General features: G+C 42.1%; 1 protein-coding gene across 2 annotated transcripts in view; it reads left to right on the plus strand.

The window, feature by feature from the left end:
* Positions 1-1,087: 1,087 nt before the first annotated feature.
* LOC135538652 (glycine receptor subunit alpha-4-like) overlaps positions 1,088-23,563 on the plus strand; it is an 83,799-nt gene continuing 61,323 nt past the window's right edge. For both annotated transcript variants that reach the window (XM_064964530.1, XM_064964529.1), the window contains exon 1: positions 1,088-1,459. In XM_064964530.1, coding sequence (XP_064820602.1) covers positions 1,392-1,459 — 68 coding nt within the window. In that variant the 5' untranslated portion in view covers positions 1,088-1,391. The remainder of the gene's footprint in view (positions 1,460-23,563) is intronic.

The following is a 23,563-nucleotide window of genomic DNA, read 5'->3' on the forward strand; positions in this document are numbered from 1 at the left end:
AATTCCATTTCACCTCCATTACGCAACCTGGTGCACTGCTCACTCTTCTTCGCTCCCCCTGTCCCTCTTTCTATCACCATCTTCATCAAATTCAACCTCAACCTCTGCATTCCTCATTTTCTTCAATGCCTTCTTCCTCTTTTTCATCTTCCCTTCCTCACAGCTGAAACAGAAGACTGTGTCCTGCAGCTTAGGTAGAGGCAGTAAATCCCCAAACTCATAACAGAAGTTCCTGTGGTTCCCGCTTGTCTCTGTAGACTTTTTCCACACGACCATCCCCACAAAATCTTCTCCCCGTATTGAAATGAAGAGGAAAACCCATCTCCGGCCGGAAACCGGAAATGTTTTACCACCCCTGCAATCTACTCTGTACTAGTACCCTGTGTATATAGCAAAGTTATCGTTACACATTTTGTATTTATTCCTCATGTTATTATATTTCCATCATTTTTCTCTCTATATTGTTGGGAAGGACTCGTAAATAAGTCTACACCTTTTGCTTACGGAGCATTTGACAAATAAAATGTGATTTGATCTACAACACATAGAGCTAATTGCAAAAGAGATAAATAGTAATGGCATCTTTTTGTAGACACTAACTCTGCCATGGTTTTTTGGACAAAGCCTATGAGGAAAATGAAAAACGTTTTTTTTTTTTTTTGGGATGAACGCCCAACATAAGGTCTGTGGTAAACACAGGTTTAGGAGATCTTATACGTTTTGTCCTATGAGATCATCTTCATCAGCTAATGTCACTTTTTGTGAATTTTGAAGAATGTATGTAATAATAAAAATACATAAATCATAAGGGCTTCATCATTCATACAGTTCATGTTAAACAACTGCTATTATCTAGCACAAAATATAAGAGCCTGTGTTAACCTCAGAATTTATTTGAGGGGTTTATTCCTCAACTCTAATCTTTCCCATTATTTTTATCCATAGGGATGGCTGGACTAACCAGATGTATTTTTTGAGGGGTTTTGGACTGCAAAAAGCTCTATAGCCATCTGTCTATCTGACCAATATAAAAAAGAGGCTACTGTCCCTTTAAATCCTCCCCGGTATTATTCCTGGAGTAAGCAGTTTGCCGTTTAAAAAAAAGAGCGAGAAAGAATGAGAAAAGCACACTCCCGCTAAAACACACACTGACAAACAAACACAAGTGTAACAGAAGAGACCGAGTGGATTCGTACAGTCCTCTGGATTTAGTGGTTGGGGGGAAGAAGTTTCTTTCCCCAAAGCCAAACTGTTGTATTAGATTTGTAGACTCACAGAGACGATGCCTTTCTTTTGCCTAGTCTCAAAAACCGCTCAGTGGATTTGATTGCCGCTCAGATTATTTTCGGCAAATTATTCCAACGGAAGGGATTGAGAGTCTGAGCCAGAGGATGCTCCCACAGGTCATACGGATTCTATATGTCGTGTCTTTTTGCTTTTTTCAAGGAGGCTTTATCAGGTAAGAAAGGCAGTATTGCATTGCTTGTGGGTTGTCTTTCACTGGGCAACAGAGTGGATTTAAAGCAGTTTTTTTTCTACATTTCATATAATCCCTTACCGAGATTATATCACTATCTATCTGATTATTGTGGTTAAATTTGAGTATACAGAGGAATAAAAGGTTAAGGTAAAATCAATTGATCTTGAGACTAACCGAACATTGATTGCTACCAGACTTTTGTATATTTGAACACTGGCAAACACATTCTAATATAATATTTGAGCCCTAGATCCTTTGCTTAAAAATGCATTAAAAGTTATCTTGACAGTTTAGTCAAAAATAGAGGCAAGATGTTGACCAGTAACACTCGATTTATAACGGAGGGTAAATAACTAGCAACAAAAGAGACATGCAAACAATGGATTATTCACAGCACTGGCTCTTTATGTGCAAGTAACGGTTTTTTGTGTGATTATACCTGTCATGTTACCTTTGTATTAACACAATATTATGCAAAAGACCTCTATCTCACCTAAACAGAAGAGAGAGAGAAGATAACCTGTATTGACTTAAACTACCTGTAGAGCATCCATCTGAACTTGTATTATAAATAGTGGATACATGTATATTGTAACCATTATATAACAGTCACCATAACCTGGTAACCTCACCATAAGCTCTACCTTCTAAACATTTAAAATATATATAACAAATGCCTTCTTTTGAAAAATCTGTCCTGATGAGATTTCAGAAATGGAGTGATGAAATGTACAATGTACAATGCTTGATTTAATTATCATAGGAAAACAGTGGAATGCTGCTATCTCATTTCTGTTTAGACAAGGTGTCTGGGTTGACAGACACGAGAGACACGCTCACTCTATTTCTCTCTCGGTTGCACTCCCTCTCCCTCTTCCCTGCTTTCTGTATATACATTTATTGCTTCCGATCTTCCTTTCTCACGCTCTCATTGTCAGTCTTTCGCTCTCTCTCTCTCTCTCTCTCTCTCTCTTATTTATATATATATATATATATATATATATATATATCTCTAACTAGCTAGCTAGCTGAAGTCAGAAGTTTACGTACACTTAGGTTGGAGTCATTAACTTGTTTTTCAACCACACCACAAATTTCTTGTTAACAAACTATAGTTTTGGCAAGTCGTTTAGGACATGTACTTTGTGCATGACACAAGTACATTTTCCAACAATTGTTTACAGACGGATTATTTTACTTATAATTCCCTGTATCACAATTCCAGTGGGATCAGAAGTTTACAGTTGACTGTGCCTTTAAACAGCTTGGAAAATTCCAGAAAATGATGTCATGGCTTTAGAAGCTTCTGATAGGCTAATTGACATAATTTGAGTCAATTGGAGGTGTGTACATGTGGTTGTATTTCAAGGCCTACCTTCAAACTCAGTGCAGCAGTCATACCACTCAGGAAGGAGACGTGTTCTGTGTCCTAGAGATGAACGTACTTTGGTGCGAAATGTGCAAATCAATCCCAGAATAACAGCAAAGGACCTTGTGAAGATGCTGGAGGAAACAGATGCAAAAGTATCTATATCCACAGTAAAACGAGTCTAATATCGACATAACCTGAAAGGCCACTCAGCAAGGAAGAAGCCACTGCTCCAAAACTGCAATAAAAAAGCCCAACTGCGGTTTGCAACTGCACATGGGGACAAAGATCATACTTTTTGGAGAAATGTCCTCTGGTCTGATGAAACAAAAATATAACTGTTTTGCCATAATGACCATCGTTATGTTTGGATGAAAAAGGGGGAGGCTTGCAAGCCGAAGAACACCATCCCAACCGTGAAGCACGGGGGTGGCAGCCTCATGTTGTGGGTGTGCTTTGCTGCAGGAGGGACTGGTGCACTTCACAAAGTAGATGGCATATTGAGGAAGGAAAATTATGTGGATATATTGAAGCAACATCTCAAGACATCAGTCAGGAAGTTAAAGCTTGGTGGCAAATGGGTCTTCCAAATGGACAATGACCCCAAGCAAACTTCCAAAGTTGTGGCAAAATGGCTTAAGGACAACAAAATCAAGGTATTGGTAGAGGCCATCACAAAGCCTTGACCTCAATCCTATAGAAAATGTGTGGACAGAACTGAAAAAGCGTGTGCGAGCAAGGAGGCCTACAAACCTGACTCAGTTATATCAGCTCTGTCAAGAGGAATGGTCCAAAATTTACCCAACATATTGTGGGAAGCTTGTGGAAGGCTACACAAAATGTTTAACCCAAGTTAAACAATGTGAAGGCAGTGCTACCAAATACTCATTGAGTGTATGTAAACTTCTGACCGACTGGGAATGTGATGAAAGAAATAAAAGCTGAAATAAATCATTCTGACTTGTCCCATTCTTAAAATACAGTGGTGATCCTAACTGACCAAAGATAGGGAATTTTTACGAGAATTAAATATCAGGAATTGTGAAAAACTTAAAATGTATGAGTACATGAGTTTTAAATGTATTTGGCTAAGGTTTATGTTAACTTCTGACATCAACTGTGTGTGTGTGTGGATATATATATATATATATATATATATATATCACTCACTACCAGTCAAATGTTTTAGAACACCTACTCATTCGAGTTTCTCTTTATTTTTTACTATTTTCTACATTGTAGTATAATAATGAAGACATCAAAATGATGAAATAACACATGGAATCATGTAGTATCCAAAAAAGTATTAAACAAATCAAAATATATTTTAGATTTGAGTTTCTTCAAATAGCCACCATTTGCCTTGATGAATGCTTTGCACACTCTTGGCATTCTCTCAACCAGCTTCATGCGGTAGTCAACCGGAATGCATTTCAATTAACAGGTGTGCCTTGTTAAAGGTTCATTTGAGCCAATCAGTTGTGTTGTGGTAAGGTAGGTGGGGTAGGTGGGGTATACAGAAGATAGTACGGACTTGGTATTTTACCAAATAGGGCTATGGCAAGAACAGCTCAAAAAAGCAAAGAGAAACAACAGTTCATCATTACTTTAAGACATGAAGGTCAGTCAATTTTAAGAAATGTTGAACGTCATCAAGCGCTATGATGAAACTGGCTCCCACAGGAATGGAAGACCCAGAGTTACCTCTGATGCAGAGGATAAGTTCATTAGAGTTATCAGCCTCAGAAAAAGCAGCCCAAATAAATGCTTCACAAAGTTCAAGTAACAGACACACAGACTTATGTTTAATATTTTCAGTTACTCCTTATCCATGCTACATAACCTTTAACCCCTACTGGTAAAATAATTTATAAGGTTTAAGATAAATGATTAAATAATTATACCCAGAAACTTAACCAGTAGGGGTTAGAGGTTATGTAGCATGGATAAGGAGTAACTGAAAATATTAAACATAATAGCTCTCCTAATGTGAGTGTGCGTAGGTTAGAAGAATGTTATAGAAGGAACATCTTTGTATATGAACGGTAGAGCTCTCGTGAATAAACTTGGATTTGACTAATTGTGAGCTGGGAATTATGTCTGTTTCATTTAAACCAGAACTTTACACACTCTGGGTTGAAGACCGATTAGGATAATTTCAATTTATGAAAATGTATAATAAAATTCTAAATCATGTACCGATCCTGTGCAGGTGTTGTTACACGTGGTCTGCCACTGCGAGGATGATCAGCTGTCTGTCCTGTCTTCCTGTAGCACTGTCTTAGGCGTCTCACAGTACGGACATTGCAATTTATTTCCCATGCAGATGAGCAGGGACCTTGGACATCTTTCTTTTGGTGTTTTTCAGAGTCAGTAGAAAGGCCTCTTTAGTGTCCTACGTTTTCATAACTGTGACCTTAATTGCCTACCTTCTGTAATCTGTGAGTGTCTTAATGACCGTTCCACAGGTGCATGTTCATTAATTGTTTATGGTTCATTGAACCGTGGGGAACAGTGTTTAAACACTTTACAATGAAGATCTGTGAAGTTATTTGGATTTTTATGAATTATCTTTGAAAGACAGGGTCCTGAAAAAGGGATGTTTCTTTTTTTTGCTGAGTTTACATGAGTCCATATGTTATTTATTATTTTTTATGTCTGTCACGATCGTCGTAGTGAGGAGACCAAAGCGCAGCGTGATGTGAATACATCTTTTTAATGAAAGACGAAAAAACACGAAGTACTCTAAACAAACAAACAAACAAAATAACAAGACGAACGTGACCGCTATCAAAACTGAGTGCAAACATGCAACATCACATAGACAATAACCCACCAAATACCCAAAGAGGATGGCTGCCTAAATATGGTTCCCAACCAGAGACAACGATAAACAGCTGCCTCTAATTGAGAACCAATCTAGGCAACTGTAGACATACATAAAAACCTAGATGGTAAACAACCCCATAAACCTATAAAACCCCTAGACAGTGAAAAAACACATTCATCACCCATGTCACACCCTGACCTAACCAAAATATATAAAGAAAACAAAGAATACTCAGGTCAGGGCGTGACAATGTCTATACTATTATTCTACAATTTAGAAAATAGTAAAATATAAAGAAACTTTTGCTCTCTTTATTTTATTTATTTATATTTATATATATATCATACACACCTCCTCTCCCTCTTCTCTTTTTGCTGTATTTCTCTCCCTGCGTAGCGGAAACTTTTGCAGTGAACGCTTTCCCTATTTCATGCCCTGTCAAACCCAGGTGTGAGCAGGAGAGGGAATTAAGATCTGCATAATCCCACTGCCAGGTTCAACACTCGGTGAACCTTGGGGCTGGAGAGAGAAGCCCTTTAGCCTTGGGGAGCAGCGGAACTGACAACATCACCTCAGAGAAATCAGCCCTCCAACCAGGCAGGGAGAGAGTGAAGAGGAGAGCGCAGGGCCGAGAAATGGTTAGACAGAGGACAGAGGGTGTGAAGGTGATGGGAGGAATAGAGAGACGTAGAAAGAGAATGGGGTGTAGAGTAGGATAGAGGTAGACTAGGAAGAGGGGACATCTGGTTTGGTGGACGGGAGGGGGCAAAATATAGCAAGAAATAAGAGCGATGGAGAGGGAATGACACAGTCCCCTGTGGGGATGGGGAAGGAGTGACCTGTGGCTGGGTAACATGGTTGGTTTCTTAGGGACTAACAAGCCAGGACATTGTGCAGGGCTTAGTATATTACACGCTTTGTAATCAGTCATTGTAGTGGAGACTCTGTGTGTGTAATTTACGTCTGTGTGTGTTCACTACACTGCTAACCCAACGTGTGGATAAAGACAGACACCGGAATCTACAGCCGTAAAATCGCATAGACCCTGCTCCCAGTGCTATTTGGTTAGTGAAGGGACCCAGAATGAGTCAAAGCTGAGCTGGTTGGTGTTCATTATGCATCATAAATGCGTGAATGTGACCCTGATCTCAGAGCACCTCCCCATCAGTAACTGCTGTGTAGCCGGGCCTGCAGTGTTGTGATTAGCAGGCACGCTAAACGTGAGCCTACTCAGACACTACAATATCCCAGTGTCTGTCTTCCGTGCTGAACTGACCCATCTCATCAAATGCCCCAGGGAGGGACGACAGGGAACACGAACAAGGACTTTAATTGATTAAATATGTACTGAACACTGGATAGTCAACTTCGAGATTGTAGAGTTTTCTTCTGAAAATGGATTAGTGGTCATAAATAAGCAAGGGATTTTGTCAGTCGGTGATTGTCATGCAAATAACTTCCGGCCTCACGGTAATTGACCGCTAATTAACATAAGCACTTTTAGCTTCTCCGGTTTCCACGCATAGACTACAAGCCAATGATTCAGGCCTTTGGAACATCTACATTTTTAAAAAGTTGAATAAATCCATTTAATATAGCCTACTAGGCTTCAGTGGGATCCAGATTGTCATACTGGGATATTCGGTTATACCGGCACTGAACACAAGAGTAGTATTTTCGAAACCCCGCTAAGCCTTTAATCTGAATGTTAGCAATGCCAACAAGTAACGTAAACTCATTCACTTTTGCACATCGCCTTGGTCCGTACAATTTAACTTATTTTAGCGCCCCAAAAACGTAATACTTCCAGATCAACTGTAATGTCAAATCCATTGTAAAGCACAATTTCTTCCCTTTCCAACAGAATCAATTACATGACCTAAACGCTGCCCGTTTCTGCATGATTCAAGCAGGCAATGAGCCCCGTCTGGTCTTTTTAAAAATGGCGGGTGGTGAAGTTCACCTAGTTCACACCCCCGATTTTTGAAGTCAACACAGTCGCTACAGTCCCATTTAGTTTTCTTTGTAGCCTCGTTTGAATGTTGCGGTTGCACACATTTGTACGGAATGGGGTGAGTTTACGTTACATATCAAATGCTATAGAGAATGTTAACGAGCACGAGCAAACATTTTTATACAGTCTCTGACTTAAACTGTTTTCAGGACAGACAAGCCAGCTCATGAAGTTATACAAGTCAATAAAAAATGCTACTCACAGTTTGTTGCAAAACAAATATTAGACCGGCAAGTGAAGCTTGATATTGAAGAAGCTAAACACTTAGCTAACTACCTATTTAATTAGCATACAAAATTCACAACTGCATAGCATTTTTAGCATCTTTTTAGACAGTTAACTTAAAAGTTATAAGATATCTAGCTGGCAAACATTTAGTTGTGAATTCCATACTGTAACTAGATCACCTGATGCGTGCTGTACAACAGTAAGTGACTCCCAAGGCTCCGGTCTTTTGTTAGCCTCGTACGAACCATCCTGATCTGGCGAGCTCACATTCTGTTTCACTATACGGATACATAATGTGAGCTCACGAGATCAGAATGGTTCATAAGAGGCTAGTCTCTCCTCATTGTGTGCTTGTAAACATAAACCACGTCACTGAGTACTACCGGTAAGCTTCATAATGGAAAAATTATGCGCTGGGTGAAATGAAGAACACTATTTTACATATCTCCTAACATGTTGCACAAGTTAACTGCAGGTATTTACTTAAGTTCCAACAAATATTCAAATGTATTTAAAAAATATCAAAGAAATTGTTTCTATTGACGGTATTGTAATACCATCCTGTGGCTATTTCCAAAATACGGTGCACCACCCAAGCCGAGCTTGTATGACATCAATGGGGTATTTTATTATATTCCCCAACGTCTCATCTTTCAGAACACATTGACTCCTCTCCATTTACAGCATTTCCCTCACTCAGACAAACGCCAAATCCTATAGCATACACCATCAAAATAAATCCATTATTTATTTTAGGCAGGTCTAAAGAAACATTATGATGAGGAGAAATGGTAGCCTATTTCAGTTGAACAGAATAGCATATTTTGAGTCATCCTGATCTGGCTATGCCATATGTCTGTGGGCTGCATTAGTTCATTTTGCAGGCAGGATTGACTTATTCCTGTGGCATTATTTTATAGTAGGAACAATAGAATTGAACTGAATAAAATAGGAAGGATATATTCACACAAACGATTTCCAAGGGAGTGTGCACATGTGGCTATCGTGTTGAGCAGTTATCAAAGAAGCAGGTTCTCTGAGTTATTTATGCAACTTTAGTTGTGATACAAATGTTAGGCTATATGTGTTGATTTCTAATACATTTTAAGGCTGCATGATGCAACTCAAAGTATTATTTGAAAAAAGTTGCAAGAAAGGTAAGCGCTCTCCTGTTTCTTGCTCATGCAGAACACACTTCATCAATCTCTCATTCACCATTTGATAAGCACTTGATAATATTCTTACCCATCAGACTATTCTCAAATGAATCTGGTGTTTACATATGGCCTAATAATATCTGTGGAATGGTTACTTTTTATTAAGAATGGCCCACAAATTAGGCTGCACTTGAATAGCAAATGGAGATTGTGTGAGGTTACATTTTTAATATGCCAGGTAGGCTACACCGTTTGTAAAGCAAATGAATGTGCTTAATTTAAGTATTTGAGCAATAAATATAGCAGCACGAGAAAACTGGGATCGTCTTTTTAAAGTGGCCAGTCAAAACTGTTTTCAAACGTGATTGCGGTATGACTGGGCTAATAAGAACACGTTTCACTAAGCTCTGTAGACTATGGGCTCTCCACCCATGTTCTACGAGTCCTAGGCCTATAGGGTACTGTACTTTGTTATTTGGCCACTTAAGTTGTGATACAAACTTTCTCAAAACATATAGGCCTATGGGCTAGAATGCATGATGCATGCGACTGATTTGAAAAAGTAGGCAAAACATTTCTTTAGTAGACTGCACACCCTGGGCATCATTCACAAGTGATACTATTCTCACCCATCAGACTATTGTCAATTTAATTTTGCCTTTACATATACTAAACAATAGATGTGTGAATTTAGTATTGACTTAGAACGGATCAGTGAATTGTAATTAATCGATTGAATAGCTAATGAAGGACACTTTCCCGCAGTTCATTTTCATGACAGCCAGGTAGGCTGCTCCTGTTGTAAAGCGAAGCGATGTGCTTCATATTAGGAAAGTTGCGAAATAGATTTAGTAGGCCTAAGCTATAGAAGGCTAATGGGATCCTCTTTTTAATAGTCATCAAAATTCTGTTTTCTCACACGATAGCATAGCCTATAGAATTGTTGTGCAACATAGGAACTCTTTTAGGAACTCTTATTTCGTTCTATGCATCAACCAGCTATGAGGCTGGATCTCGGTGTGCAGTATTCCGCTCTCATGAAGTGTTTGATTTGATTTTTGATTTCCTCAGCATTGATGTCAGAGTGATTAGAGAGACAATAGAGCGCAAAGTACTGGCCATTAGCAACTGGTCTTTAGCAAGTTTGGTAGGCTACTAATGATAAAATCAAATTTTATTTGACACTTGCGCCGAATACAACAGGACCTTATAGTGAAATGCCCTTAACCAACAATGCAGTTTTAAGAAAAATACAAAAAAATGTAATTAAGTAACAATTAACAATTATGTAAGTAACAAGTTAAAGAGCAGCAGTAAAATAACAATAGCGAGGCTATATACAGGGGGTACCGTTTAGAGTCGATGTGGGGGGGCACCGGTTAGTCAAGGTAATATCTACATGTTGGTAGAGTTATTAAAGTGACTATGCATAGATAATAAACAGAGTAGCAGCAGCGTAAAAGAGGGGGAGGGGATGCAAATAGTCTGGGAGCCATTTGATTAAATGTTCAGGAGTCTTATTGCTTGGGGCCTCTTGGACCTAGACTTGGCTCTCTGGTACCACTTGCCATGCGGTAGCAGAGAGAACAGTCTTTGACTAGGGTGGCTTCCTCTGACACCGCCTGGTACAGAGGTCCTGGATGGCAAGAAGCTTGGCCCCATTGATGTACTGGACCGTACGCACTACCCTTTGTAGTACTTTGCGGTCAGAGGCCGAGCAGTTGCCATACCAGGCAGTGATACAACCAGTCAGAATGCTCTCGATGGTGTAGCTGTAGAACCTTTTGAGGATCTGAGGACCCATGCCAAATCTTTTCAGTCTCCTGAGGGGGAATAGGCATTGTCGTGCCCTCTTCACGACTGTCTTGGTGTGCTTGGACCACGTTAGTTTGTTGGTGATGTGGACACCAAGGAACTTGAAGCTCTCAACCTGCTCCACTACAGCCCCGTCGATGAGAATGGGGCGTGCTCGGTCTTCCTCTTCCTGTATTCCAAAATCATCTCCTTTGTCTTGATCACTTTGAGGGAGAGGTTGTTGTCCTGGCACCACACGACCAGGTCTCTGACCTCCTCCCTATAGGCTGTCTCGTCGGTGATCAGGCCTATCACTGTTGTGTCATCGGTCAAACTTGATGATGGTGTTGGAGTCGTGCCTGGCCGTGCATTCATGAGTGAACAGGAAGCACAGGAGGGGACTGAGCACTCATCCCTGAGGGGCTCCTGTGTTGAGGATCAGCGTGGCGCATGTGTTGTTACCTACCCTTACCACCTGTGGGGCGGCCTGTCATCAAGTCTCGGATCCAGTTGTAGAGGGAGGTGTTTAGTCCCTGTGTCCTTTGCTTATTGATGAGCTTTGAGGGCACTACGGTGTTGAACATTGAGCTGTAGTCAATTAATAGCATTCTCACAGGTGTTCCTTTCCTTTTGTCCAGGTGTGAAAGGGCAGTGTGGAGTGCAATGGAGATTGCATCATCTGTTGGGGTGGTATGCAAATTGGAGTGGGTCTAGGGTTTCTGGGATGATGGTGTTGATATGAGCCATGACCAGCCTTTCAAAGCACTTCATGGCTACAGATGTAAGTGCTACGGGTTGGTAGACATCAGGGCGCAGTTTTGGAGAAGCCAAGTTACATAGAATTTGACTGTGGTCATGGCTCTTGACTGGCGGTAATACGGTCACTGTAACAGCCCTAGGTGGAATGCATAAGACAACACACAAAGGGATATCTGAGAGAGCCCAGTGATCTTGTTTATGAGGGGAGTCCTGGTTCCAGTTCAGATAATTTGCTCCTATTCTAGGCCCTTCCTGTCTTCCCTTAATGAGCCAAGGAGGACTGGGTAGATTTTAAGATGGAAGATAGCTTGATCATATTGGAATTGGACCAATGGGCAAGTAATAACCCTCATGGGACAGAGATGATTGGTTAGGATTTGGACCAACCATGTAAAATAGTCTGGACATATTGTCAGGACTGCCCAAATGTAAAGTGTATGCACACATGACTGTTGGTAGCTTTGGATAAAATCATCTGCTAAATAGCATCTATTATTCTACGTATCAGTGACATCAAATTTCATTTGTCACATACACATGGTTAGCAGATGTTAATGCGAGTGTAGCGAAATGCTTGTGCTTCTAGTTCCGACAATGCAGTAATAACCAATGAGTAATCTAACCTAACAATTCCACAACAACTACCTTATACACATAAGTGTAAAGGGATAAAGAATATGTACATAAAGATATATGAATGAGTTATGGTACAGAATGGCATAGGCAAGATGCAGTAGATGGTATAGAGTACAGTATATACATATGAGATGAGTAATGTAGGGTATATAAACATTATATAAAGTGGCATTGTTTAAAGTGGCTAGTGATACATTTTGACATCAATTCCCATTATTAAAGTGGCTGGAGTTGAGTCTGTATGTTGGCAGCAGCCACTCAATGTTAGTGGTGGCTGTTTAACAGTCTGATGGCCTTGAGATAGAAACTGTTTTTCAGTCTCTCGGTCCCTGCTTTGATGCACCTGTACTGACCTCGCCTTCTGGATGATAGCGGGGTGAACAGGCAGTGGCTCGGGAGGTTGTTGTCCTTGATGATCTTTATGGCCTTCCTGTGACATCGGGTGGTGTAGGTGTCCTTGAGGGCAGGTAGTTTTGCCCCCGCTGATACGTTGTGCAGACCGCACTACCCTCTGGAGAGCCTTACGGTTGTGGGCGGAGCAGTTGCCGTACCAGGCGGTGATACAGCCCGACAGGAGGCTCTCGATTGTGCATCTGTAGAAGTTTGTGAGAGTTTTTGGTGACAAGCTGAATTTCTTCAGCCTCCTGAGGTTGAAGAGGCGCTGCTGCGCCTTCACCACACTGTCTGTGTGGGTGGACCAATTCAGTTTGTCCGTGATGTGTATGCCGAGAAACTTAAAACTTACTACCCTCTCCATTGCTGTCCTGTCGATGTGGATAGGGGGCTGCTCCCTCTGCTGTTTCCTGAAGTCCACGATCATCTCCTTTGTTTTGTTGACGTTGAGTGTGAGGTTATTTTCCTGACACCACACTCCGAGGGCCCTCACCTCCTCCCTGTAGGCCGTCTCGTCGTTGTTGGTAATCAAGCCTACCACTATAGTGTCGTCCGTAAACTTGACATCCACAATGATAGTAGGGAACATGACAACTTGTGTCAAGGACTGTTCCTTTTCAAATTCACACAGCACGCATCAAAACAAACTTGCCTTTGGGGAAGCTTTGGATTCGGGGCATACAACAGACTTTGAAAGAAAGTTTAAAAAGTCCTCCAGAAATGACATGAACTTGCTATTACTGCTTTAATAAAATTCTGACTGCTGTTTTCTCTGGTATAAAAGCATCAACGGAGCAAGACTTGGGGCTAGTCAACAAAGGTGAGAGCCTTGATTTTGAATGAATCACAGTCCTGTTGTTCAAAGAATGTTGGGGTACAGTGGTTCATACAAATGAAGAGAAATATGTCTTAATAATAAAGTGTACGTGGAGACGCATTTCTTACATTTGTCTGTTTTTTGAGACTGAGACGTTGGTATTAGATTCATTGAAACTGAGGAGCATTAAGATCTCTAATGTGCTGGAGTATCTTTTCATTATCTTAAATTTCTCTGACTCTGAGTTTTTCACAGTCAGAGTAGACTAATGAGATGTTGGGGGGGGGGTGGCAGATGGGATGCACATGTGGGTTAATGGTAGAAAATGAGGGCGAAGTTCGATGGGATTGTTCTCCTCTGCCCGTCATCTCTGCCTTGAAGGAATGCGCTATGATGATCCAGTCAAATAAGACAAGTAATACTCAAAGAGAATGGATACAAATGAGTGACTGAAAAAGGAGCCAAATTATTTCATATCATTCTTGTTAGAGAACCACCAAAAGCTTTGAATATGGACCCAGCCACATCGAAATGTCACCTCTGTCAACCTCTATTGAGACAATGTTTGTCTACGGGACTCATCACGTTGGACAGCATCCGTTCTGTCTTTTTTTAATCAAAATATGCATCGAGTTAAACCAATGCATAACGCATTGTTAATGCGTTTCATCCATGGCCAGGCAGCCAGGCACTACCTGGCAGCTTTGGAATAGCAACACCATCAGAATACACTTCTGATTTCAGTCAGACAAAAATGCAAATTTTCCTTTGGATAGACGTACCGTTTTACCATTCATCCTCTGTGCACATAGTTGTCTGAGGCTGTTTACCAGCAGCTTATATGAGCTCAGTAGCCCTTGGTCCAGCCACACTCATTTTGTACAGAGCAAACCAACATTTCCCCTACTATCAATATTTGTCTCCGCGTCTGGCGGGATTTCGGCAGACAGGAATTGAGCACACAAATCCAAGGCATACATTCAAGCATGCATTGCAGCTTCCTTTTTGCCAGATTCCTATCTCAATGGGACTTACCTGATTTACAAAATGTGGAGGTTACAGTTTACTGATGGTCTCTCCAGTGTGTTGGTGACAGAGGCTAACACCTTTGGGCTGGGAAAGAAGAAACCGATGGTTCTCAGCCCAATTCACTCGGCACCTCGCTTGACCTGAAACATGTCTCTACCATGAGATGGAATGTGCAGAACAACCACCTTTTGTACACAACTGAATGACAAGGGATTGGCGTGACGGACAATGGCGAAAGTATGTAGGGCTGAGAGGTACAGTAGCCTGGGATCCACACTGAATATCACTCTGGCCGTGTCAAAATACCCTTGCGTCCTAAGTAGTAGGCAGTTTTTAAGTATGTGAGGAAAAAAGAGTTGTGTTTTAATAGTATGCAACATTTCGAAAATCGAGGACACTTTAAATGCCCGGATGTCATACTTGTCTTGGCTTTGACAACAGCTGATTAATTCGATATGGGAATGCGCTACCGCAATCAACTATTAGCTAGAAACTACGTAATGACGCATTCTCTGTAAGCAAAAATACTATTAAAATTCTATGTGACATTTCGTGGATGTTATACTCATTTCAACTCTTCATCTAATAGAATTTGATGCACACTTTTCCACGGTGCATTAGAAGAGGTGGGCTGCGAGGCCCTAGTTCTCTTCAAGTAACCAACCACAAAACTAGGCTATTTAATTGGGAAAATGGCAGATGCTTCTGCGGTGGTGTTCAAATGTATGCTAAGTACTTTTTGTTATCCATAAAATGATCACCAGTATTGCATTGTAGACTAAATCTTTTGAGAAGTTGTTTTTTCCATTTTATTTTTTACAAGTGCGTTTCTATTTTCTCACTGAAAGGTGTTTATTGTTATATTGTCATTCGTCAGAGCTTTTAAACAAAATACAAAACCCTTTAGACATTAATGATGTCATGTTAATCAAATCAAATCTTTTTTGATTTGATGTTAATCAGGCCTTTTGATCTGATTTTGTTTTAGTTTTGTAGGCTAGGCTACCTATTGAATTATTTAATATATGTTTCAAGCCTTAGCAGTCATTCTGATCTTGTTCCCAATGATCAGTGCTTTCGTTTATTATGTTGCTATCCAAAAAAAATAAAACAATTGTCACATACAGTACACATGTTTAGCAGATGTTATTGCGGGTGTAGCGAAATGCTTGTGTTTCTAGTTCCAACAGTGCAGTAATAACTAACTACACACAATCTAAAGTAAAGGAATGGGATTAAGATGTATAAATATTTGCAATGTCAGAGCGGCATAGACAAAGATACAGTAGGATAGAATACAGTATATACAGTGCCTTGCGAAAGTATTCGGCCCCCTTGAACTTTGCAACCTTTTGCCACATTTCAGGCTTCAAACATAAAGATATAAATCTGTATTTTTTTGTGAAGAATCAACAACAAGTGGGACACAATCATGAAGTGGAACGACATTTATTGGATATTTCAAACTTTTTTAACAAATCAAAAACTGAAAAATTGGGCGTGCAAAATTATTCAGCCCCCTTAAATTAATACTTTGTAGCGCCACCTTTTGCTGCGGTTACAGCTGTAAGTCGCTTGGGGTATGTCTCTATCAGTTTTGCACATCGAGAGACTGAAATTTTTTCCCATTCCTCCTTGCAAAACAGCTCGAGCTCAGTGAGGTTGGATGGAGAGCATTTGTGAACAGCGGTTTTCAGTTCTTTCCACAGATTCTCGATTGGATTCAGGTCTGGACTTTGACTTGGCCATTCTAACACCTGGATATGTTTATTTTTGAACCATTCCATTGTAGATTTTGCTTTATGTTTTGGATCATTGTCTTGTTGGAAGACAAATCTCCGTCCCAGTCTCAGGTCTTTTGCAGACTCCATCAGGTTTTCTTCCAGAATGGTCCTGTATTTGGCTCCATCCATCTTCCCATCAATTTTAACCATCTTCCATGTCCCTGCTGAAGAAAAGCAGGCCCAAACCATGATGCTGCCACCACCATGTTTGACAGTGGGGATGGTGTGTTCATGGTGATGAGCTGTGTTGCTTTTACGCCAAACATAACGTTTTGCATTGTTGCCAAAAAGTTCAATTTTGGTTTCATCTGACCAGAGCACCTTCTTCCACATGTTTGGTGTGTCTCCCAGGTGGCTTGTGGCAAACTTTAAACGACACTTTTTATGGATATCTTTAAGAAATGGCTTTCTTCTTGCCAGTCTTCCATAAAGGCCAGATTTGTGCAATATACGACTGATTGTTGTCCTATGGACAGAGTCTCCCACCTCAGCTGTAGATCTCTGCAGTTCATCCAGAGTGATCATGGGCCTCTTGGCTGCATCTCTGATCAGTCTTCTCCTTGTATGAGCTGAAAGTTTAGAGGGACGGCCAGGCCTTGGTAGATTTGCAGTGGTCTGATACGCCTTCCATTTCAATATTATCGCTTGCACAGTGCTCCTTGGGATGTTTAAAGCTTGGGAAATCTTTTTGTATCCAAATCCGGCTTTAAACTTCTTCACAACAGTATCTCGGACCTGCCTGGTGTGTTCCTTGTTCTTCATTTACATTTACATTTAAGTCATTTAGCAGACGCTCTTTTCCAGAGCGACTTACAAATTGGTGAATTCACCTTCTGACATCCAGTGGAACAGCCACTTTACAATAGTGCATCTAAATCATTTAAGGGGGGGGTGAGAAGGATTACTTATCCTATCCTAGGTATTCCTTGAAGAGGTGGGGTTTCAGGTGTCTCCGGAAGGTGGTGATTGACTCCGCTGTCCTGGCGTCGTGAGGGAGTTTGTTCCACCATTGGGGGGCCAGAGCAGCGAACAGTTTTGACTGGGCTGAGCGGGAACTGTACTTCCTCAGTGGTAGGGAGGCGAGCAGGCCAGAGGTGGATGAACGCAGTGCCCTTGTTTGGGTGTAGGGCCTGATCAGAGCCTGGAGGTACTGCGGTGCCGTTCCCCTCACAGCTCCGTAGGCAAGCACCATGGTCTTGTAGCGGATGCGAGCTTCAACTGGAAGCCAGTGGAGAGAGCGGAGGAGCGGGGTGACGTGAGAGAACTTGGGAAGGTTGAACACCAGACGGGTTGCGGCGTTCTGGATGAGTTGTAGGGGTTTAATGGCACAGGCAGGGAGCCCAGCCAACAGCGAGTTGCAGTAATCCAGACGGGAGATGACAAGTGCCTGGATTAGGACCTGCGCCGCTTCCTGTGTGAGGCAGGGTCGTACTCTGCGGATGTTGTAGAGCATGAACCTACAGGAACGGGCCACCGCCATGATGTTGGTTGAGAACGACAGGGTGTTGTCCAGGATCACGCCAAGGTTCTTAGCGCTCTGGGAGGAGGACACAATGGAGTTGTCAACCGTGATGGCGAGATCATGGAACGGGCAGTCCTTCCCCGGGAGGAAGAGCAGCTCCGTCTTGCCGAGGTTCAGCTTGAGGTGGTGATCCGTCATCCACACTGATATGTCTGCCAGACATGCAGAGATGCGATTCGCCACCTGGTCATCAGAAGGGGGAAAGGAGAAGATTAATTGTGTGTCGTCTGCATAGCAATGATAGGAGAGACCATGTGAGGTTATGACAGAGCCAAGTGACTTGGTGTATAGCGAGAATAGGAGAGGGCCTAGAACAGAGCCCTGGGGGACACCAGTGGTGAGAGCGCGTGGCGAGGAGACAGATTCTCGCCATGCCACCTGGTAGGAGCGACCTGTCAGGTAGGACGCAATCCAAGCGTGGGCCGCACCGGAGATGCCCAACTCGGAGAGGGTGGAGAGGAGGATCTGATGGTTCACAGTATCGAAGGCAGCCGATAGGTCTAGAAGGATGAGAGCAGAGGAGAGAGAGTTAGCTTTAGCAGTGCGGAGGGCCTCCGTGATACAGAGAAGAGCAGTCTCAGTTGAATGACTAGTCTTGAAACCTGACTGATTTGGATCAAGAAGGTCATTCTGAGAGAGATAGCGGGAGAGCTGGCCAAGGACGGCACGTTCAAGAGTTTTGGAGAGAAAAGAAAGAAGGGATACTGGTCTGTAGTTGTTGACATCGGAGGGATCGAGTGTAGGTTTTTTCAGAAGGGGTGCAACTCTCGCTCTCTTGAAGACGGAAGGGACGTAGCCAGCGGTCAGGGATGAGTTGATGAGCGAGGTGAGGTAAGGGAGAAGGTCTCCGGAGATGGTCTGGAGAAGAGAGGAGGGGATAGGGTCAAGCGGGCAGGTTGTTGGGCGGCCGGCCGTCACAAGAAGCGAGATTTCATCTGGAGAGAGAGGGGAGAAAGAGGTCAGAGCACAGGGTAGGGCAGTGTGAGCAGAACCAGCGGTGTCGTTTGACTTAGCAAACGAGGATCGGATGTCGTCGACCTTCTTTTCAAAATGGTTGACGAAGTCATCTGCAGAGAGGGAGGGGGGGGGGAGGGGGAGGAGGATTCAGGAGGGAGGAGAAGGTGGCAAAGAGCTTCCTAGGGTTAGAGGCAGATGCTTGGAATTTAGAGTGGTAGAAAGTGGCTTTAGCAGCAGAGACAGAGGAGGAAAATGTAGAGAGGAGGGAGTGAAAGGATGCCAGGTCCGCAGGGAGGCGAGTTTTCCTCCATTTCCGCTCGGCTGCCCGGAGCTCTGTTCTGTGAGCTCCATGATGCTCTCTGCGCTTTTAACGGACCTCTGAGACTATCACAGTGCAGGTGCATTTATACGGAGACTTGATTATACACAGGTGGATTGTATTTATCATCATTAGTCATTTAGGTCAACATTGGATCATTCAGAGATCCTCACTGAACTTCTGGAGAGAGTTTGCTGCACTGAAAGTAAAGGGGCTGAATAATTTTGCACGCCCAATCTTTCAGTTCTTGATTTGTTAAAAAAGTTTGAAATATCCAATAAATGTAGTTCCACTTCATGATTGTGTCCCACTTGTTGTTTATTCTTCACAAAAAAATACAGTTTTATATCTTTATGTTTGAAGCCTGAAATGTGGCAAAAGGTCGCAAAGTTCAAGGGGGCCGAATACTTTCGCAAGGCACTGTACATATGAGATGAGTAATGCAAAATATGTAAACATTAAAGTGACTAGTGTTCCAATTATTAAAGTGGCCAGTGATTTCAAGTCTATGTATATAGGGCAGCAGCCTCTAATGTGGTAGTGATGGCTATTTAACAGTCTGATGGTCTTGAGATGGAAGGTGTTTTTCAGTCTCTCGGTCTCAGCTTTGATGCACCTGTACTGACCTCGCCTTCTGGATGGTTACAGGGTAAACAGGCAGTTGCTCAGGTGCCATTTTGGGTCACCTCCAGTCTGATACAGTACTGGTCTTAACCTCTTTGAACTCTAGGGGCGCAATTTCATTTTTGGATGAAAAACGTTCCCGTTTTAAACAAGATATTTTGTCACAAAAAGATGCTCGACTATGCATATAATTGCTACTGTTCGAAAGAAAACACTCTGACGTGTCCAGAAATACAAAGATCTTCTCTGTGCGTGCCCTTTAACGTGAGCTTCAGGCAAAACCAAGATGAGATGGCATCCAGGAAATGACAAGGATTTTTGAGGCTCTGTTTGTCATGATCTCCTTATATGGCTGTGAACGCAAGAGGAATGAGTCTGCCCTTTCTGTCGTTTGTCTGCAGCATTGTGACGTATTTGTAGGCAGATCATTGGAAGATTGACCATAAGAGACCACATTTACCACGTGTCCGCCCGGTGTCCTGCGCCGAAATTGGTGCGCAAAAGTCACCTGCCAGTATTTTTCCAAACAATACAGAGAGTAAAGCAAGCTTCCATGAACTGCATGTCAATGAAGAGATATGTGAAAAAACACCTTGAGGACTGATTCCAAACAACGTTTGCCATGTTTCGGTCGATATTATGTAGTTAATCCGGAAAAAGTTTTACGTTGTAGGTGACTGCATTTTCGGTTCGTTTCAGTAGCCAGGCGCAATGTAGAAAACAGAACGATTTCTCCTACACACAGACGCTTTCAGGAAACACTGCGCATTTGGTGTGTAACTGAGAGTCTCCTCATTGAAAACATCAGAAGCTCTTCAAAGGTAAATGATTTTATTTATTTGGTTATCTGGTTTTTGTGAAAATGTTGCGTGCTACATGTTATTCAAAATGCATTGCTAGCTTTGCATACTCTTACACAAATTAGTCAATTTCTATGGTTCAAAAGCATATTTTGAAAATCTGAGATGACAGTGTTGTTAAGAAAAGGCTAAGCTTGAGAGCAGATGCATTATTTTCATTTTATTTGCGATTTTCAGAAATCGTTAACGTTACATTATGCTAATGAGCTTCAGGCTATAACTGTATACAGGGTTTTTTCATAGCCAAACGTGAACAAAACGGAGCGATTTGTCCTACACAAATAATATTTTTTTGAAAAACTGCACATTTGCTATGTAACTGAGAGTCTCCTCATTGAAAACATCCGAAGCTCTTCAAAGTTAATGATTTTATTTATTTGGTTATCTGGCTTTTGTGAAAATGTTGCGTGCTACATGCTACACAAAATGCTATGCTAGCTTTGCATACTCTTACACAAATTAGTCAATTTCTATGGTTCAAAAGCATATTTTGAAAATCTGAGATGACAGTGTTGTTAAGAAAAGGCTAAGCTTGAGAGCAAACGCATTATTTTAATTTTATTTGCGATTTTCAGAAATCGTTAACGTTGCGTTATGCTAATGAGCCTGAGGCTTTAGTCACGATCCCGGATCCGGGATGGGGAGTTTCAAGAAGTTAAGTGCCCCCAAAGGATCTGAAGTACAGTGTCCTAGCCTAAATTAACTTTCACCATGTAGTTGTGTGGAGAATGTTTTTGTTGTTGTTCATGTTAGGAATACAAATAATAAATAAATAAGGATAATAGAGTTATAAGTTATATATATATATTGTAATGTATTATTATATATTATAATATATTATTCAGTCCATTTGGTTTGCTGGTCAATGTTTTAGGCATTTATGAGCTGCCCTGCCAGCAGTCTTCCACTGTGTGGACCATTTCATGGGTGAAGACAACATGAAACCTACCTGGACAACGTCTTCAGATACACTGGTCTCAACAGAGGACCTTCCTACCAGCTGTCATAAACAACAGTGCTATGACATGCCATCCTCTGGAGCAAGTAAGCTATAGAGTACCCAAAAAACAACACACGACTGGTGTATAGTGTGGGGCATGACTTTGGTCAATGAATAAGGTTTGCATGTTTTTTTATGTCTTATTTTGTTTCTGTTTTTTCTTTGTGACTTTGTATTCGAGCAAGGTGGCAATTTGATGTGGTTATTAGGCGGGGTTTCTGTACAGCGCTTTGTGACATCTGCGGATGTAAAAGGGGCTTTATAAATAAATATGATTGAAATATGATTGATTTGAGTTTGAGGCATGCATAGCCACGCAGTCATGGGTGAACAGGGAGTACAGGAGGAAGCTGAGCACCCAACCTTGTGGGGCCCATGTGTTGAGGATCAGTGAAGTAGAGGTGGTGTTTCCGAGCTTCACCATCTGGGGGTGGCCGTCAGGAAGTACAGGACCCAGTTGTACAGGGCGGGGTTCAGACCCAGGGCCTCGAGCTTAATGATGAACTTGGAGGGTACTATGGTGTTGACTATAGCTCAGCATTCAATGTACAGCATTCTTACATAAGTATTCCTCATGTCCAAATGTGATAGGGCAGTGTGCAGTGCAATGGTGTGTGGTGAAACACCGAAGGGATCTCCCCTGTGTCCCTTAGACAGATGGATCAGGAAATTGAGTCCCAACGAACCCAACCTGAATCTCTGGAAAAGTGACTCATGGCCCAGAAAGGCATGGAGAAAGCCGGGATACCGAACCTTGACCCTTAACCACCGGAGGGTGGCTGGGGACATAGGAAATGGTACGCTGACCGGGCAGTGGGACGAGGCTCTGGTAGTCAAAGACCTGGAAGCCCATTGGTCTCAGGAAGACCTCACCATGCTAAACTATAGCCTTTGGTTCATGTACGGGAGTGCTAGATCACTACTAAGTTGTCAAATCTTCCCACCAAAATGGGAAAGACTCAGCTGTGACCAGTGGAACCTAAACAATTATGTGGCCGTAAAGGAACACTGGCTCCCTAGTGCAGACAATAAGATAGCCATTAGAAAGGCTAGGGGAGAGCCAATGTCCAAAGTAATTGGGTGTACTGAGACAGGGGAAAGTAAAACTCTGGCTGACTTCAGTAGGAAGCACAGAGGAGGAACCCAAAGAGGCCTTAGGTCAAAAAATGGGTTCAGGTTTAGGGAGCCAGGGAATCATAGACATTCCTACGGGCACACTTGTATTACCTCAGTGCCACCCAGACCCCAGCAAAGAGGGCCTGTAAGGAATGGTCCAGACACAATGTTAGAACTAAGATAGAGGGAGAACCTCGCAGTCTTAGGCCATAGACTGGCCGACTTGACCCTTGCTGCAGAAAGAGCTGTAGGAGCTCTGACCCAGAATGACCCCCAGGGTAACGATGGACCTCAAAGTCGCAGGGACAAAAAGAGGACCAGGAAGGGGCAAGGTAGACAATAGGAGAATAACCTTTCTTTCTCCAGGACTCCATTGAAGACACCCAGTCCGGGGATGAAGATTGGGAGGAAGAAGAAGATAATAGGCCAATAGGGCACAGAGTAATAACAAGATGGCAAGAATTAGAAAGTAAGGGTATGCCAGAGTTCCCAGACACTAGGAATTATCCTCTGGGTGGATAGCACCAGTAATAATAATTCCTTGCCCTGACGCTCTTAAAACATGTGGCTCATGTGATAGAAGTACTGAAGGGGTACTCAGCGGGAGATTAATGTTAAGAGGACGAATGTTAGACAGCGTATGTATGTTGTGTCTAGCCCTCAGAGATAAGTGGCCAAAGATAAAACCCATAGTGAACAAGGGAGACAAATGGGGACATGTAGAAGAGCCAGAAGAGTTAAATTTAATCATGGTTTACAAGGGACAAGAAGTAGACTGGGATAGATGTACTGGCACTGTTGAATTACATGGAATGGCTTACGAGACATATTCAACAGGTTGGCGAAGAAGGACAACAGAGACTGGTTCAAAGATG

This window comes from Oncorhynchus masou, unplaced genomic scaffold (assembly GCF_036934945.1).
Source record: "Oncorhynchus masou masou isolate Uvic2021 unplaced genomic scaffold, UVic_Omas_1.1 unplaced_scaffold_1___fragment_4___debris, whole genome shotgun sequence".
Classification (NCBI taxonomy): Eukaryota; Metazoa; Chordata; class Actinopteri; order Salmoniformes; family Salmonidae; genus Oncorhynchus; species Oncorhynchus masou.